This window comes from Aythya ferina, assembly GCF_964211825.1.
Source record: "Aythya ferina genome assembly, chromosome: 7".
Taxonomy (NCBI): Eukaryota; Metazoa; Chordata; class Aves; order Anseriformes; family Anatidae; genus Aythya; species Aythya ferina.
This window is the reverse complement of record NC_140302.1, coordinates 22,976,855-22,997,127: the sequence shown is the minus strand read 5'-3', so window position 1 is coordinate 22,997,127 and position 20,273 is coordinate 22,976,855. Positions and strand designations below refer to the sequence as shown.

Below are 20,273 nucleotides of genomic sequence, written 5' to 3'. Positions count from 1 at the left end.
TTGGACTGTAATATGAAATGTTTTTATATTAGTATTAGTAGATAGTGCCCCTTAGTGTAATAATGTCTATCATAACCTTCTAGATAGATGTGTAAGTCTTCTGTAGAAAAGTTGACATGGGATTTAAAAATGCACAGTTATTTTTCTTAAATGTACGATGAAGTGTCAGGGTTATGTAGCACCAAGACAAGCGGATTTTAACATCAGGTTTTCTGCTGCAAGTGTGTAGACCAATTTTTTACCTTAGGTGCTGTGCCAAACCTCTCCGAATTAATGAGCAATTCCTGCTGACTTCAGTGAGGCTTGGATCAGGTTCACATGGTTGTTAAGGGATGCATAAAATCTTGTAAATAAGTTTATACAAATAGATTTTGTTCTGTGATTAAATGTGATAATTTAAGTGTTCTAATTAACAAGAGAGAGACTAGGAAAAGGTCACAGCTAAGTGTATTTGAATATGGAAGCTACTTTCAAGTGGTATAAAAAAGTACCATGCTTAAATCAGTTAGTCTAAACCACATTTAAAAGATCGTTTTCCTTAGCTTTCTAATGAGAATACATTTCAGGGTCTCAGTGTTTATATTCAAGGAAAACAAATCTTCTAGTCCAACCTTCTCTATAAGACCGGTCACCATATTTTTCCCAAATGTTGTTTATATGAAGTTCACAGAGTTTAATTAGATAACGGTAGCTTAGATCTCAGGTTTACGGATTACCCTCAAAGATACATGTATCAGGCTGTTCAGCGTGTCTAAAACTTTTTGATTTAATAAGACAAGCTCACATGGTACGTAAGAAATACATACCAAATAATTGCCAAGTAGATATTTTATGCACAGCTAGCTTTCTGCTCTGGTGTCTGCCCACAAATACAACCAATATCTAATCTTTTGTCGAAAGGCAAAAAGCCAAGGATATGTGTGGCCACTTGTATATTAAGGATTCCATTTTTTTTTTTTTTTTTCCCTAAGACTTGTGATTTAGTAAATTGATGACTTGGTACTTGTAAACTTTAACACACAGGTGGTGATGTAGATTTTCCTTCTTTTACGGCAATCAGAGACACAATGAGACTACCACTGTCATCAGACCTAACTTGCTGCATTCACGACAGATTTTCTTCTTACTAAAATGCTGAGTTCTAGAGGTTCCAAATGATGAATTCAGTTAGAAAATGATTCAGTTAGGAAAAAATCAACTTATTTGATGTTTCATGTTGTCTTCATTTTGTATAAACTGGGGCTTTGCTTAGTTTTGTCAGCAAATGTGTAGTATTGTACAGCTGGATATCTTTTCTGTGTTCCTCTGTCTCCTCTTGGAGGAGCTGAGTAAATACTGTTCATTAATTTTCATGTTGCAAACTTTCATATTACCGTTCCAGAGTTTTGCATCTTCTGGAATATTTCTCTCTCTCCATTGAACCCTTTCTGCTGTTTACGTGATTTTTGAAATGTAGGAAACAAACCTTGTCATGGTAATCTAATGACAGTCTTGCCAGTACTTGTCTAGATTGTAAAATAATGTAATTCTGTGTATTGCTCTCCATCGCAATAGTGTTTTTGCCAAAGCATAATACTGAAAGCTCATGTTGAAATAACTATCTGAGATGATCTTTAAGTCCTTCTCAAAGACACTGTTTGCCAAGATAGTGTCCTGTCCTGTATGTACTGTCTTGTGTTATTTGTCCTCATATTAGTTGCTTATGTTTGGTTGTATTGTGTTTTTTTGACAAACTATTTAACAAGCTGTTGTTAGTAATATCCCCGCTAATTTTTATCTCATCCATAAACTGTACTATCAAAGATACATCACTGTCTAAAGATCATTGATGCGAACAAATGGAATTGAACCCAATTCCTGCTAGAAATGGGTCTGTCTTCTGATGTCTTCATATTAACTATTACAGTTGAATTCTGTCAGAAGGCCTACATTAATCTGTCTAGTCATTTCATATAACATGTAATTGTCAAGAAAGATTTAGGAAGTTAAATACGCTGAAAAAATTCAGGTGCAATGTATCCCTATACATGTATCTAAAAGTCCCATAATATTCTCAAACAAAGCAAAGAAGAAAATCAGGAGGACAAAAACATTTTAATGAAAAATATAATAAGTTACTTTAGTTACACTTTTGCTTCTAATTCTCTACGTTTTTTTTTTTTGTTTTTTTTTTTTTTCTGTCAAAGTCCCTGCAAGAATGAGGTGTTCTTTCAAAAGACCATCCCTTTCAAGAAATTTCTGAATGCCAAATTTGTTTTAAGCTTTCTTAAACTGAATAAAGAAGAGCTAGCACTAGCTGTTCATTATATTGTTGATTGTAACTCACCATTTAAATCAAACCTACCATTTCAAGACCTACCATTTAAATCAAACACATACACGACTCAGTGGTAGTTGACTTTGTTGGTATGAAGTTTACCAGGCTGTGATCACTACAGTGGTCCAAAGTCAGTTAGCTATTTGACTCCTTATAGTATGCCTGTCACTATTCTGGCTATTTTCCCACATGGGATTACTGTTAATATCTGTAAAGTGCATAAAATAACCACCCTTGTACATAACATAGACTTTAACTTTTACTGAAATTTAATTAGACTGTGTACCCATTGCTATAACAAAATATACAATTTGGCATTTCTTTGGCAGTTTTTAAGATTCATTTATGGAGGACTTAGTCTTCCTCTGAAGATCAGTAGATTTCTTTGGAAGTTGTCATTATATACAAAATTCTGCCAAACATATGGAATGTAGGAACTGGCTGCCTCATCTGGCCTACTGCCCTGTTTTTGACATTGTCAACAGGAAACCTTTCAGAGGAAGGTCAGAAGAAACTCTGGTGGATAATTATGAAGATAGGATGGAAAGATTCATTCTAACTATTATTAATGCTTTGCTTATTTAACAAGTCACCATAAATTACATTTAGCCTTAACAGTTTTAGCTTTTTTTTTTTTTTTTTTTAAACTAAGAATATTGTTCTGATTTAACTAACTGTTAAAGCCCAGCTGTTCTTGAAAGCCTGTGATAGTACAGACTCCTTCCATAGTTTTCTTTCTGTACAACCCATCCTTGGCATGTTGTACCCTACTATCCTCACAGGCTGGAATATGTCTGAAGAACTGGAGAAGAGACAATTACTTTGCTTAATGAAAGCTCTTCTGGGCAGTACCCAATGATGCCTTAGTTGCCTTGTTGGATTTGCTGTTTTTGCAGTTGAAGCTCTACTCTTGAAACTGCAGCAAGTGCTTGTGATTTCACTCATGATCCTGTTCCTTCACCCTTGATGTTCTGCACAGAGAAACACCCGTGCCTTAGCATCTCAATCTGTTATAGAGGGTGAAGCTAGCTGGGATTGTTTTCACAGAGTATTGATTTATGTGCCTTACCTGTGACACATGTCAAAGTCACACCTTCATGGAAAAAATCTTTCTTCTTTGGCATACGCTCCCACCTCCTACTTAAATGAGTTTCCTGATAACCCCAAAGATCAGAATTGCAAATGTGGAATCCTACAGCCATTTCCAGCCAACAGCATTCCCACTGTCCCCTCATCTCAGCCACATCTGCCAGCCCAAGTGTGAAAGAAGGAGGCCCTGAAAGCTAGGACAGAGGATTATAATGATCATGGCCTTCTGGTATGCCCTTTGTGTCCCACTGACCCAGAAATGCAATCTTGTAAGGGAGATACTCTTTTGGACTCTTTTAGATCTTTTGATTGAAGGCAACTGACAAAGGAACACAAGAAATTATTGTTAAAGTTTGTGAAACTATGCGGCTTTTTTGTTTGTTTTTACTTTGACTTGTGGTGTATATGTCTATTAAATATCTGAGGGAATGTCATGAGTTCTCATGAGTTTTCATGAAAGCTTGACTCAAGACAGGCTGGATGCACAACAGAAGTGTTTGGGCTGTGGAGACAGGCAAGGATAGCAGAGCAGGACAGTATTGACCTAACTGCACCACCACTTGTTAGCACTTGAATTGCAAGGCACTTGTCTGCTAGGACAGTCAGTCTGAGCCTGAAGGACATCTTATACAAAGCTAGGTATGTGTCACTTGATAATTTCTTCTCATTCCTAGTTACAGTTTATAGTCTATAATAAACACACAGATTGCCATCAAGGGATGCTGCAAGCCTATGGTCCTGATTTAAGCTGGAGCTTTATATTTTAACTTTCAACTGAGTCCAGAAGGAATAATTTATAGATTTTTTTCAGGAGTGCCAGGTTTCTGGGACTCAACAGTTGTGCCAGACATTGATACTTTAACACTTGCATTGCAAAGGATAATTATTATGAAAAAAATAAAATCACAGATACCTTTTAGAGTGACACTTTATTTTTTTAATGTTGTTCAAATGGGATATCTATCTTATCTCCTCTTTCTGATCTCTACATGCTGCATAGGGTCATATAAGAGCTACCTACCTTGCAAGTGGCCTCAGTAGGTTTCAGCAGTGGGCTTGTGGTTTCTGGGCACCATCAGCTGTACAGATTGTATCTAAACTATTCCTTCCTTTTCTAAGTATTGCGTTCTCAGCTTCTTGTGAGTACATGGAAAGATGCACGTATTTAATAGGAATTTCTATGTGTATCTGCTTTGTTATATATTCTGCACATATTCAACCAGGACTAGTGTTATGTTTCCATGAAAGCTCTGCACAAATCCTGCTTTTTAAGAAGCACAGCTGGTGATCTTCTGACACTGTGAAATACGCATTCACAAGGAAGTGAGAGCCTGTGCATGCTAACACTACAATGACATCATGACAACTACCTAGGTGAGGTATTTAATCACACTGAATAAATGTTCAGCTGATACTATTATTAAAAGGAGTACAAAGTGACTAGCTTTCTTCATAAATGTAGGTATGTAAGTCACAAGCTAACCGCCAGTGGACAATGTTAAAATCAGTGACACGGTATAGACAATGTATTCTTAAACAGGCAGTAAATAAAGTCATTCAGATATCCCATCTGCATATTAAGCATGTGACATTGCCAGGAGCAACTCCTTTGTTCACCAACATCTGATGGACCAGATGTTGCAACTGGAAGAATTCTTTCCACTGCTCTGCACCTCAGAGCAGAAGGGTGTGATGTACCACAGGGATTGTGCCTTCCTCACCTTGTTCTGCAGCATTTTCCACAGCACACTTTTTAGGGAGTGAAGAAAAATCATATAAAAACATCTTAGGAAATAAAACATGTTTGTTAAAACCAAGGTAATGTTATTCTAGTGGTATTAAACTTTGGTTATGAAATCATTAAAATTCTTTCATAATCAGAATTTTAGTGATACTTTCAGAAAAGCTGCTAATCATTTAGAAAAAGATGGAAAATGTCATGGAGGATTGTGTAGCCAGTTCTTGTGAACACCGTGTATTAAGTCACTGTGTGCTAGGTGCTGGCTGACTTTTTTTTTTCTTTATTATTATTTCAGATGGTCCTGTGTCAGTTGGAATGAGTCTGGATATTGCAAGCATTGATACAATATCAGAAATAAATATGGTATTGTAGATTTTGCATTTTTTTGCTTGTTGGTAAGATAATGTCTTGTGTTTACAGCTACTGGCAATATGAATTTGAGTTCTTTTTTTCCTTGTGCAGTCAGTATGAGGTAGGAGAAGGATTAATTTTTCACTACAGAGAGTAATTATAGCACTATAATAAGTACTGAGTTTCTTATGACTAGATTTCTAGACGAATACTTGTATAGAAAAGCAGACAAATCATACCTCTTGTAGGTACAAACATAAGTTTGCTACTGAGCATTAATCTTAATGAAAGGTATGTAAAGCAGTGTTTATTTTCCAAATGAAGTGTCTAAATCCCTATGCATGTCAGAAAATCAAAGATATATTCACGTGACTTTGAAGCTACTCCTTTCCCTTATATTTAGACAGCTGAAAACATTTTATTTTTCTGTTACTGTCATATATTTATTCCAGCTGTTTCATTACATTTTGTATCAGTTTTTTTTTGTACAAACAATGAAATATCCAACCTGCCTAAGTAGAACCAAAAGGCAAAAATCATTAGTCAGATATTCAGTACTGGAAAGTGTGTGTGTGTGTGTGTGTGTCTGTGTGTGTATAGAAGTTTACCTCGCTCAGGTTTCCAGAGCAATTGAATCTTAAAATCCCTTTTGTACTCAGCAAGTATTCACAGGTATTTAAGAAAGAAAAAGTAAGGACAGAACTTAAGATGAACTTATACTGATAAAAACACACCATAAAATCAAAAGTTGCTTAAAAAGGTGCTAAGAAATTGTGTGATTTTAATGTAAGACAAGGCATACGTGAATTGAAGGTAAATTGGGCTGAGAGCTATCTTCAAGGTCTCAATAAATTTGGCACTGCTGTTTCCCTTGTCATGTTGAAAAGATAGATTGAGCTAGAAGATGATGATGTATTTGTTATATTTCTGTAACTTCCTATTACACTCACTTCTTTTGCCACTATGCATCTGAATTTATGCAACTTTTCCTAAAGTTTTCTTAAAAATATATTATTTAGTGGTTTATGTGAACAAAATGCTGTTTGCAATCACTTATATAAATCATTCTAAGATTTAAAGATTTACAGAGCCAGATTATGTGCTGACAAAACTCTGATGACTTCAGCTGATTTATAGCTCCAGGCTGAAGCCCTCAGCATTTACTGTAAAATTTCAGTGACCGTAAGAACAAAATCTATTCAAGATAATATTTCTTAATGACATCAACATCACATCTAGTGCTGGAAAATTTGGCAGAATGAGAGCCAGTACAACTGTGATCTATCTGAGTGCCAGCACTTAGGATTGGGACACAGAGTCACAGGCTATCTGTGCTCAGTGGTTGGTTCCATGCACTTTTTAAAAACAGAATAATGGTGGCTAGTTCTGAATAATATGTATATATATGTTTTTTGTATTTCAGGATTACACAGCTACCATATTTTTAAGGCAGAGATGGACTGATGAGAGGCTATGTTTCGATGGTAATAAGAGTTTAAGTTTAGATGGTCGGCTTGTGGAAATGCTTTGGGTACCAGATACCTTCATAGTTGATTCCAAAAAGTCTTTTCTTCATGATATTACTGTTGAGAATCGTCTTATAAGAATATACCCTAATGGAACAGTGTTGTATGCTATACGGTATGTATATACCACATACCAGCCTTTGTACTTGGTTTCTATGTACATTTTAAACTTTTCAGTTCAGCGCGATTTTATGCTTAAGAAACTGGTCTAATTCAGAAGTAGAATATTCATGGTCTTGTAGTTTTACAAATACATAATATGACTGATTGATATGATTAAAATTTTAAATTTACTACTAGGTCTCAATTTCTTCACTAAATAGCTCCTTTTGCTTTCATGTACACAAAATACAGGAGCTGCATCTTGGTATTCTAGTTTTGTGTTGAAATCACAGAGGAAAGAAAGATACAGCGACTGATTTGTGTTTTTTATTGCAGATTATTCTTTACAATAGATTTTGCTAAATATAAGATTGTTACTGTTTTGCAATTTATTTTACAGCAAAGGGAAAATGTATGCTATATGTGAGAAAAAAGAAAAAGTGCCCTTTTTGGCTGCTGCTAAACTCAGTTGTTTTGGAGTCCTTTCATGTTTTGAGTGCTGTTAACTTGTATCTAATGTGAACCAGTAAAATTTAGATTTATTTTCTCTGCAATAGATACTTGCCTACAAATATTAGTTACAGAAAGTTACATAGGTCATTTTTACTTTTACTGATGAACAATTTTATCCCATTAGTAATCAGCATTACTATGTTTTTCAAGGATCACCACAACTGTGGCGTGCAGCATGGATCTAACCAAATACCCAATGGATAAACAGACATGTACCTTGCAACTGGAAAGCTGTAAGAGAAGTTACTCTTTCTATTTTTATACAACTAGAAAAATGTCTGATTTTATTTCCCTAGGCTACTGGATCTATCAAAGAGGCTGGAATATTCAAAAAAGCCATGTGACAGAACGTTACCACTCTCTGTTGAATTACAGTAGTATTTGTATACAAAGATAAATTCACAAGGCTTCACCGAAAATAGCATGGCAGTATTAAAAAGCTAACGATAAATGAAACTATGGAAACGGATGAAACTAATCAGCTGTTTTGCAGGATGTCCTGTAGTTATTCTGTCGGTCTGCAGGGGGAGTTCTTTGAGCAGGATTTTCCAGGAAAGGCAAGAAAATGTTTTTTGACAGATTTGCCTCTCTTCTCTCTTTCAGGATATTGTGATTTATTTTTTTCCCCCTAAGGCGTGATTCCTGTAGGAAAGAAAGAAATTAGAATAAGGCTTATTTGTAAGGCATAGAGTTCATATTTAATTAATTTACTGTCTTCATATTGAAAAAAGGTAATTGCATAGACAGTTCTGTTCTAAGATGGGTATAAACAGATCCTTCTATGGCTTAGTTCTCTGTGCCAGTGCTGTGGGAAAAATGTCATAAATTGAAGGACCGAGACTAAATATTCTTTATAGGTTCTCATTTTATTAATCAATGTCCTCATATTTTTCATTAAAAATGTTCCCTAATACATTGTAAACATAGTTGCTTTACAAATACCCAAATGTGCATGTTTAAAATTAATGCTTTTCTGTTATTCATGTGAATAAGATACTAGCAAAATATTTTATAATATAATGTAGGAATGATGTGGAAGGACACCTAAGAGATGTCCTACAAGATGAAAAAATATTTTAAAATATTTGTCAATATATATTCAGAATGTTCTTTTGGAAGGTTTTTCAGTACTTGCTGAGTTTTATTCTTTAGCGTTTCAGAAGGGTGTGTGTGTTCTTCATTTCTTGTTGTTAACTAACAGAAGATGATTGCAAAATTTCATTTTAGACTGTAAAACAAAGGGAATCAACCCCCAAACCTTCCTCACACAGCAGTTCCTCTAGAAACAGCTGTTTTTTAAGGATAAGATCTGTTTAATGGTAATTTCAGTAAGAATTTGGATTCATCTCTAATTTATTTTCCTTTGGAAGAGCATATTGGTAAGCCAAAATACATGGATTTAAATTAAACACATTGCTTAATGAGTCACTTAATATTTACTCTAGTTTCAGAATGAAATATATGTCCCACAGGAACATGGGGATTTAAAGGAGTCAGGATTAAAAAAAAAAAAGAATTCCCTGTGTAATTAAAAATAAGCTTTGCTCAGAATGATTCCATCTGCTTTTTCAACAACACACAAGCGTCTGCTGTCCAAGGGGAAGACATGGTAATGTCATCACAAATGCTCCCATGTCATTTGGGTTTAGTGTTGAGGAAAACAGCTAGAAATGATGATTACACAAGGAAAGAGTATGCCTTTAGCCATGGCCCTGTATCTTCAGTGCACTTCATGCTTTCTTATGGGTATGCTGGAAATGGTGTTTGCTCCCTCATGAGATAAGCAATGTTAATTTATAGGCAAATAAGGACATCATCCTAGAATACTGCTTGCAAATACCATTATGTGGAATTAAGAGTTGTGAATGTGAGCATGCACACACGTCCACACAAATACACATCCATAAAAATACTCATAAATAAAATGTAAAACATGCAGCAAATATTTCAGCTGAATCGAAGTGCTAGGTGTTTTATTAAATGTTTACTAACGTAAAAACAAGTACGACATGACATTATCAAGTACTGGCTTTACGCAGTAAAACATCCCTCGTGGCCTTTACAACATGCTCTTCCATTACTAATAGTTAATAATGCTATTTGAATTCTACATTCTACACCAATACATCTGAGCCCCACATTTCTATTGTTTATTTCCCTGTTACTGCATCGCTTTAGGGGACAGTAGGGCACCAGTTAGTGCAGTGGGGGCACTGTCCTCTCTGACATGTGGGAGGAAATGCTGCCAATCATTCACACTGTGTTGAGGTCATTTCCCTCCCTTTTATTCACACGCAGGCCAGTCCAGATACATATTTATTTTTGGGCCCATCTCTGAAATTTTATTTTCTTTTTGAACTCATCCCTTAGCATTTACTCAGTGAAGAGCCATGTGAAGGCACTTAACTTGTGCTTGACAATCAAGGGAAAATAAAATTAGCAACAGAATGGTAAAGAAACTCATTTGTATTAGGCATTATGAATGTTTAATCCCAAATTTACTATTCCTGCAGTTAACCCTGTTGATATTAGCTGTTTACGTTGTATCAACGTTGATATTGGCTGCTTGCGTCATATCAACGAAGCACAGGAAGGAAACATTTTGGGCTTGAGGAATTAGAGAGGGTGGTTGCACACTGGAACAGGCTCCCCAGGGAAGTGGTCACTGCACCGAGCCTGTCTGAATTTAAGAAGAGATTGGACTGTGCACTTAGTCACATGGTCTGAACTTTTGGGTAGACCTGTGCGGTGTCAAGAGTTGGACTTGATGATCCTTAAGGGTCCCTTCCAACTCAGGATATTCTATGATTCTATGATTCTATGAATTAGTGAGAATGAAAACTCAGTATCATGTAAAAATAAGAGATTATTTGTAAAAGCTTAATAGCTTAAGAATCTCATTGATATAATTTTTTTAAAAACATTTTATAATTAATGAAGTATTAATCCCCTGAATAACACTATGCAGAGGGAGCAATGTGCTATTTAATTTTACTCTCTGCAAGACTGCCCCCAAGGAATTTCTTCACAGAGTTTTGGAATTAGTATTTTGAAGGTATTTTCAAATGGAGGATGATCAAAACCTGCTAATTATTCAGCTAACGAAAATACTTTGGAAAACACAATAAAAATGGTTATGTTAAAGCAAAAGAACCTCCATTTGGAGATATACTTGTTATTGCCTAGCTGGGCATTGAAATTTCCTTGCATTTCATGCTACTTGAAACAATCAATATCTAATAATAAAAAAAAATAAAATACTGTGGTACTCTGTAGTTCTAGACTTTATCTGCAGTTCATTTAAGAGGAGAATAAAACGAATTTGTCAATTGTGCATAAAAGCTGTTTTACAAACCTTTTTATTTTGACCAAGGACCATGTAACCATTTGTTTATAAGAACGTTATTTTATTTTTCATTTCCAAAGTCAGAGATATTTCCCAGAGTGTATTCTTAGAGAATCAGAATTTTAGCTTGGACACCTATGCTTTTGGCTTAGTCTTTTAACACAGCAGTGTTTTGGCTTTAATTACTTTAAGTGTAAAAAGGAGAGCAGAGATCCCTGGCCATGATAAATTTTCATAAAACTTCCAGTGATAGAGAAAAAAAGACTTAAAGGATGGTCAGGGAAAGAATTTCCAGGTAAAATTGTCATTTTAATTGGTAAACAGCACATTGTTTCCTTGAAATGAAGTTTCTGAACTCCTGTTTTTCCTACATTAAATGGCTATAAGAAATCATTTTTTTGATATTGCAAGACCCAAAGCCATTATAATAGAAGTATTAAACTCCTTTACTCCTTTTTTATTTTAATACATCTCTATTTATATGATTCTAGAATTCTGTTCTTCTTGCAGCATATATCCTTGTGCAATGTATTGCATTATTGTCTCTCAATGTAATTTACTTACAATTGACTGGAGTCTAAAAATAATCATCTACTCGGGGTTCTGTTCCCTAAGCTTAGCTATTAACTTGCACAATAAAAGTCTGTCATATACAAGAATGATTGATCTAAGCAAGCTAAAGGAAAAGATGTTCAAATGCTCCCTGTTAACATGTAAATTACATTAACATAATCTTGAATTAATCATATACACTAGTCTGAAAATTGCCTGCCTTTTAATATAATGGGAAAAAGCTATGGAGGTATTTTAGCTATGATTGTGACGCATATTGACAAGCGTGTGCAAAATACAGTTACCTTCTGATAGATGATTCGTGTCCCATCTCAGCTTCTAATTAGCACTTGAAGGTTAAGAGCAAATCTCCTGCGGCCCCTGAAGCGTACCATGCTGTTGAGCCTGCAGAAACACCAGCTTCTAGGCTGATGCCTTTGGGAAGGGTCCAAGCTCCCAAGCCAAAATGCCATCTGAGGGATGTCCCAAACCTCACTCAGAGTGCAGCTCTGGCATACGTGTCCTCAGCCCTTCATGTCTGCTGATGGGAAGACCAAATACACGGTCCATCATCTGACTGACTAAGAAAGAGCATCCCAGCATGTAACAAAAGGCATGCTCAACATTTAGTCCAAATGCTGTCAGTGCTCTAGTTCCTAAAAAAATGTAATTCTTTAAAGTTTAATAGCTTTTGCCTTTAAAATACCATATGGTACTAATCTCTTTTGTTTGTTCATATCATTTATGTGAGAAAAAAAGATATTAAAAAAGACCACCTCCAAACTTTTAAATGATAAGCCTTTGCACATTCAGTCTTTGGGAATTTTATTGTGAACGAGCATTTTGTTCTGCCGGAAAAGTCGGTGTTTATGTCTCATTGTACTTTCAGGCAGACAAATAAGAAACAGCTGAACCATAACTGTACTCTGCACAAATTAACTATTGTGTAAAATAAACACTTTTGTTGGCTTATGTATCACTACAGGGGGTTACAACATCAATGATGTCATGTTTTACTGGACGAGAGGAAATGATTCAGTTCGAGGGTTAGACACACTTCGGCTGGCACAGTATACAGTAGAAGACCACTTTACCTCGGTATCTGAAGCGGTATATGAGACAGGTAAAAACACCCTTATAACACTTCCTAGGTACACTTTGGAATATAGCTCTGGAAACTGAACAGCATTCAGAAGCTAGGCATGATGCTTTCTCTTTGGGTGACACATTTTCATTTTCTATTGGATTGCATTCTGGAAGCCTTACGTGAATCTCTCAGATGTTACCAGCAGAGACCCAGCTAATTTAAGGTTGGAAGTTTTTAAGTATTTTCTTGGACAGTATTATTTTGGAGGCTACATATTGTCTAAAGAACAATGAACAATAAATGCATTATTTAGCTGCGTAATGTCAGGAGGAATTCTTTTAAAGGAAGAAGGACCTGTAAGTTGAGCTTTTAAATTTGAGTGAGACCATGGAGTCTGGATGCTCGGTTCAGGACAGTTCCCAGCATGTCTGGGATTTCCATTCTGGTTTTATTTGACAAAGCGAAAGCCTTTATTTGACCATGGAAATTTCTGTGATTATGCTGGGTGCTCTTAGAACACCAAGAAGTTGTGCTTTATTGCTAGTGCTTGCAGGAATAGCTCTTTGTCTGCAGCAGCCTCTGTCCAACCTGGTGGGCAGCAGAGTGCAGGTTGCCTGTCCTGTGGTTCCTCTGCCCAGGAAAAGATCTGAAGCATTTCCACAGACCTGCTGTTCTGCTGATCTTAGAAAACAGCTGTAGAAAGTTTCCCCTCACTGCAGGACTTGACCTCATTAAAGAGTCTGCTCTTGTTGTTGTTGTTGTTGTTATTATTATTATTATTATTATTTTATTATTTTTGCCCTCTGAAATTTTGACAGTGCTTTTGGAGAGTTCAAGACGTGCCAAATGTGCTTTCTGCTCCTTGAATTGCTCTTAGGTCCTTCATTGCTATTCTTCACTGCATATTCAGTTTCTCTTCTGCCCAAGCCAACATACCAAGGAGAATATGCAAGGGGAATCCTTAAATGAGGATGCAAACATCCTTCAAAGCTGTAGTTTCACCAGATTGTATGCTACTAAGTCTGAATCACGGATATATCATTCTGATATTCCATTGTTGGGTATTTCTATTTTAACAATAGGACACAGGGAAACTTCATGGTCTGATTTCAGGCATTAATTTAGGCTGAAAGTCAAAGTTCTCTAAATGGTTATAAAAGTAGAAAAGAAATATATAAGAGCAGGCTCAGGGATCACAGAGTACTTTGCTACTTATATAACTGACATCTGCTTGCCTTCCTCCTCTTTATAGCTTCAGGCTAAGCAACATCAGGTTCAATCAAAGGAGAATAAGCCTTTACTGCTGTTCTGCCCAGAAGGGTATTAGAACCTGTTCACCATACAGGAAAGAGGGAGAGGAAAACTGCCTAATTCTTACCACCTTCTGTCACAGAGTCCAGAGAGTGCCAGAAAGCCAAAAAAAATTTCTATTATTTTTTAGCAGATGGAATAATTACAACTGAAGTGGCATGGTCAGATAAATTGTGCTCTTTTTTTTCAGTTAATGATGCTGTCTTCTCCTTAGGTTGGCAATAATCATATATATAACTGCACTTTTTGTTTTAGTGTCTTAACATATGCAACTTAATTTGATTAAAATTTCCCACATCTGCTTGTTTCAGTTCTACTGCCTGCATAAGAAAGCCACATTATGAAGTGCTATGCAGTATTTTTACATGAAATCTCATAATCCTCTTAATTTTCTACCAAGTCTATGGTTTAGGTGCTATTTTCTACAGATTTTTTAGGAAAGCAGTGCCTACTGTAGCCCATAATAAATGCGAAAAAAGCAAATAAATTATGGAACTATGTAATCAATTTGGAAGGGAAAAAATATATTTTGGATTTCCTTAACGTGATTAATAGATGTCTGAAAGTATTTTATAAATAACGGTTATGATTCACAAGGCTAAAGCTAAAGATACTACAACACTGCTTTTCTTTAGTATTTCCTAACCCAGCAAAAAAAAGCAATCAGGATTTGAACTTGAACAGACAGTACAGCTGTTGTGCAAGTGAAATATTGTACAGTGATACAAGCCCAAGTTCACATGTGACCACAGACAGAGCCAAGATTAGAATGTGGTCAGCAAAATTCCTGCATAAGCAACTTCAGTAAATTTAAGAAAAGAACATCGTGGATTAATCTTGTTTAAAGAACACCATGTATCACATAATAGTAATGATGTTATTATAATCACATAATAGTAAGTTACTTTGTATAACATTAACCATGTCGCTGGCTAGAATTTTGTGTTGATTTTTTTCTTGACACAGAATAATTTAATTTTGGACATAGGTAAATTCATTGCTAGAACTACTTTCTGGAGGTCTTTAACTGTAATCCTTATTCTGCAGACACTGAAGCATACTCTCTTGGACCCCAAAACCAAGTATGTGCATCAGTGGATGCTGGGTTTTTATTTTAGCTGTCTAGCCAACACCACCTGCATTCTCAGAGTAATAAATGGTGATGTAAAAAGATTGCCTTTTTTACTGGAAAAACATGAAAGAATTAAGGACTGTTACAGTCTAGCATTTTGTGTAAATAATAATAGAAATAAGGTTCACTTAATCTATTCTAATGTCCCAAGATAAGATCATCTATACCAACATCCAACTTCCTAACAGATGTTTTCAGGAGTAAATTAGACAAACCTCCAAAGTGTCTAATCCTTGGCCTCCCTAGATGATTTTTTCTGGTGATTATTAAAAGCATATTTTCCTTGTATCTCATCTTGATTTCCCTTGCTGCATTTCAAACCTGTTATGCTCTGCATTGTCTATTGTGGATAAGGAAGACAAATTTCCTGCTGTTTTTCAGCAGCTCTTTCACCATTTCAAAAGAGGTACATCTCTCAGACTAGCACTTTCCCTCTCTTTAATTCATACAAACAGTTTTCTAGATCTCCTGTCTTTGCTACTGTTCTTCTGTAGACTTTCTCTTGTCTTTGTTGTATGTGCACACAAGCTGGTACCCTGGGTACCCTGTTCCTATCTGATGTCCTCTGTAAATAAATGCATCACTTCATGCATTAAATGGATTACTTCATGCATTTCCTCTTTATCCATTCCAGGTTGATATTTGCTTTTCTTGCAGAAAATTCCTGTGCATTGTTGACCTTGTTCAGCTTGCAATTTCAAGCTAGTAATTCCTGTCTGAGGGTAGTAGTTGCTTCTTGTTGAATTGCATCTTCTTGTACTCAGGCTTTTTCTGATACTTTTTGAGATAATTTTGAACTCCGGTTTTTCTCTCCAGTGCACTATCACTGCTTTCTGTTCAGTGTCTCTTAAAAGACACTCTGTATGCCATGGTATGCCATCGTATTTGGTAGCGAGAAGTTCTGGACACAGTGTGGACTCCTGTGTGTTCCCACTCAATAAATTCTTCTATTTTCACAGCAACTAATAGCTTATCAATCCCTATTTATATTTTTAATCAGAAAAAAAGCAGAAAAGGGATTTGATACTTGAGGGTAATTAGCTGCTGATAGCTTTTCCTCTTTTCTGCCTGGCATCTTCCTTACTCTCACTGCAGTCTTCCTGCCAAATTTTCAGCAGAATCAGGAGAACTGAGGCTCAGTTTGCTCAGCCTAACACAGAGTCCTCAACCCCTGCCCAGAAGCCAGGGAGAGCTTTGTCAGGCAGACCTCCCCTCTTAGAAATCATGAAGTCAGCAAGGTGGCACATCCAAATGGTATTATTCTGGCAGAACAGAGAGAAAGAAGAGACAAAGCCTTCCGTCCTTGATGCACAATGATAATAAGGCATTTGCCCTCCTGAAAAAGCCTGCAATGGGAGCTGGCTGCTGTTCCTTGTCTGAAGTCTGTATGCAGGATTTTTCACAGTTTTTCTCTCCAAATATAGACGCATTACCTTGCTCAGTCCTCCAGGACCCTCTGCAGTTCCCCAAGGAGATTTCTTCTCAATCAGCAACCAAACTTTTCTAGGATTTTCAGGTCTTCTATTTCAAGGTGCAGTACACCGAATAACTTCTGTCATTCACTTTATCAGTTTTTTTATAATTTGTAATTGCTCTCCAAGTGTTATTTCTGATAATATTGTCTTTGACATACAGGTCTCAAAAACAATCCTAGAACTGTATTTAGTATAATCTTATCTGGGGACCTCAGCTAAAATTCAAGCATTTACATATGTATATGTATCTGTTACCATGTATGTTCAACTTACCTATCTGAGCTCTTCACTCAGATAATCGCTTTTTCTAAGTAAGCCTTTCCACTTGAGTTGAGGTACAGAAGTTTTCCATCATTAGTTCTTGTTGTGATGTTTCTGCAATGCTTCACACTCTTTACCAAAGCCAGAACTGTTCAGAATGAAAACAGTTATGAAAAATGCACTAAAAAAGTTACAGTAGCAGAAAAGCATGTGGAAAGGCTATGGACTGGATGAATATTGAGGACACTGGTAAGAGGTTTTTTTTTTTTTTTATTAACTTCAGGAAAGTTCTTTGTTGTACAGACAGAAATACAAACACATAGAAAATTTCCTGTGGCATAATTGTCTTTAAGTTTTTTTTTTTTGTTTTTTGTTTTTTTGTTTTTGTTTTTTTTTTTAACAGGTAAGCTAAATAGAGATATACATGTATATCTGTACACAACTACGACATGAAGGAGTATGTTTCCTTCTTAGGAAATTTGAATTTCAAACTCAATTTTTGTAAAGCATTTTTGTGAAGATGAAACGCAAAGCCCATCCTGATCTTTCATTTCCTTTTGTTCACCTCTGAAGAACAAATAGGAAAGGAAGTAGTTTATAAGATCCTGACAGTGAAGAACAGAAAACTATGATTATATTCTGAAGGAGGGACAAAGGAGTTTTGATACTACCCATGTATATTGGTACCCTTAGCATCCTACGAGTCAGATAAATTGCTTTACAGCTGCACAACTTGTTTGTTGGGTAAAAACGTAAACAGTGCTATTTCTTAAGGCATATTTATGTTATAAACAAGTAAAATTGCATAGTGAAAACTACAAATTCAGCACGTAGGTAAGGCAGTTAGACTTTCTCCTGTACTGTCCCCTTAAAAGGTGAAAGCAGGGAATGAAGTGATACATTGGTATCCTGCACAGGGGTGTGCAGTCAGGCACAAAGAGTACATTCTTCCCTATCATGAAATATGTATGCCAACCCCTTGGGTGCCAGATAAAATGTGTGATGTACATCTCACACAAGCACGTCAGTATAACTCTACCAAAGTGCTGCTTCTTACATAAAGAGTAACGTGGAGCTTTCTTTTACTGGAGTAGAGTTCTTCACGTCCATAAGAGGTAACTGTGGGAAGATGCTCCTAAGTTAAAATGGGGATGCTGTCTGTAGAGCATCAGTTCTTTCTTCAGGCTCCTCTGCTGTGACTGTCTGCTGTTTTGGGGGGAGCAGAAAGTGCAGCAAGGCAGCATTCTGCCATCAGCCAGGAGCAGACACCCTAAAAAATGGTCTTGAAATGATTTTGGCATATCTAAAAAATGGATGATCTAGGGTGATAAGGAAGCCTGTTTTTTTTTTGTTTGTTTGTTTGTTTGTTTGTTTTTGGTTTTTTAAGGTTTATTTCTCACTGTCTGTTTCTCAGTCAGTGCAATAGTAGTGTTGTTAAAATCATCAGTATTATGTAAAGATCTAACAGTGTCAGGTGGGCTGTGCTGTAAATTAGAATATTGTTTTAGAAGTGAAAACCAAAAGCCAAATTATAAGAGAAATAAGCTGTGTTTTCTTGCATTCAGAAAATTCTGCCTTAGACTTAGACCTATGCCTGTTTAGGTAATGGGAAAGAAACTGGTATAATTTTTAGGATGCTAAACCAGAAGTAGTCATCTAGAACCACCTGAAATTTGATTTTGTTCACTTCCTTCCATTTTCTAGGGTGCTCTTTTTTAAAGCAGTAGAGAGAATTGGGAGTATATATAGAGACTGTAGTCTGCTATCTGGATATGTACTTCATATGTCAGCTAGAGCTACTATCTAGTTTTGTATTTCTGCCCTCTAGTAAATTCTATAAAGCCAAAGTAACTCAGCTTAATCTTCTTTCACTGTTGGGTAACCTGAGTAGGATTATCTCACCTTTTGGCAGGTTAAGAATAGGTATATTGACAGCCATTCAGGTTCAACTCATATTTGACAATCTATTAAACACAGTGATTTGATGCTTTGGTAAGTGCTAAATCTGTGCCTTCACTGCAGAATTAACTATCTGCACAGAGATTATTTCCATCGCATAATCAAATTTAAATTGGGGCACTCACATACTGAGGTGACATCCATCATGGGCCAAAAACTTGAATAAAAAAATATCTTTAATGCAAAGATTTTGTTCTCAATATCACTCAAGCAAGGGGCAGGCTTGACAGTTTTCAGGAGTTAACTTTAGTAAAGGCAGGATTAAAATTGCATGCACCTGTTTCACTTTTGATCTGATTTATAGCATCACAGTCTTGGATGTGCAAGTGAAAGCCAATGAGATAAGGTAGTTGTGCATCATCACTATCTCATATGCAATGCATATAACAGTAGTAGCAAATCTGTTTCTTTTTAAACATAACTTTTGATACACATGGAGTGTAGAGGTAAAAAGGGCTGTAGTAGTTCCTTATCTTTATTTTATCTCATTGGTCATTTGTTTAGGATGCTACACATGCATTACATACTATTTTTTGCCTCTTTTTCCTTTGGTTTATTACGGGAGGAGTTCATATGAATTCTATATATAGGTTTCTTCAAAATTTCCATTATAAAAGCTCTTTTGAGCTCTTTAGAGACACCATTATTATCATGTCCATGATGTGCCTTTGGATTTTGGCAAGCAGAAAGCCTTAAGGTTAGAGAAATGCCTTTTCTTTGTTCCCTGAAAACCACTCAGCTATAAGCTGTTACATCTCTATTTTTCTTTGTTGTTCACATTACTTGAGAAATTTCTGGCATCAGGAAAAATAACACAAAAGAACATGGGAACATTCAAAAGGCTTGTCCATGCTTGGAAATTACAGCAAGATGGGAAAGTGTGAATTTCAAGTTGGATATTTTGAAATAACTTCCCATAGACACATTTGGCTTTTACACTAAGGCAAGTGGAGACACAGATGTAGGGAGCTAACCAGGAGAAGATGGTGCTGTATGACTATTCTGTATTGATTATTTCAGAGTTTTCCCTCCTGGAGGAAATCTCTGTGGCTGAACCACAGTCACTCCAAGTGCCTGTGGAACTCTGCAAGGAGTGCTGTCCAATCCCTTCATCCCATTTCCTGGGTACATGGTACCGTGTCCTTCCCTGGGGTTTGCACAGAAAGACAAGACTTTTGTGGAGGACTTGGTTCCCTGCTGATGGGTCACATCCTTCGCATTCCCACGCCAACTCTGGACTGACACCCTTCCCTCACTCGCAATGGCCATGCCATCATCCTTTGTGTACTAACTGCCACCATGCTGCAGTTAGGGCAGTGCGGGTTACAAACTGTGCAGAAAAAATCTTTTTATTTAGAAATATCTCTTTTGATTTCTAGTTAAATAGAAGCTTATTAATAATACTCTTAACTGTTTTTATGTAGGTTTCAAATGCTCGCTATTGGACAGTAGAAAGTCACAGATTTACAATTGCATGTACAAACTTAATTCTCTTTCCCTAAACATGCTTT

At 36.2% G+C, this 20,273-nt stretch overlaps 1 protein-coding gene across 9 annotated transcripts in view; it reads left to right on the top strand.

Moving 5' to 3' along the window:
* Positions 1 to 20,273, top strand: part of LOC311440039 (gamma-aminobutyric acid receptor subunit pi-like) — a 73,874-nt gene that overhangs the window by 44,139 nt on the left and 9,462 nt on the right. For all 9 annotated transcript variants that reach the window (XM_084526444.1, XM_084526445.1, XM_084526446.1 and 6 more), the window contains 4 exons: positions 5,443 to 5,510; positions 6,922 to 7,139; positions 7,790 to 7,872; positions 12,523 to 12,660. In XM_084526444.1, coding sequence (XP_084382570.1) covers positions 5,443 to 5,510; positions 6,922 to 7,139; positions 7,790 to 7,872; positions 12,523 to 12,660 — 507 coding nt within the window. The remainder of the gene's footprint in view (positions 1 to 5,442; positions 5,511 to 6,921; positions 7,140 to 7,789; positions 7,873 to 12,522; positions 12,661 to 20,273) is intronic.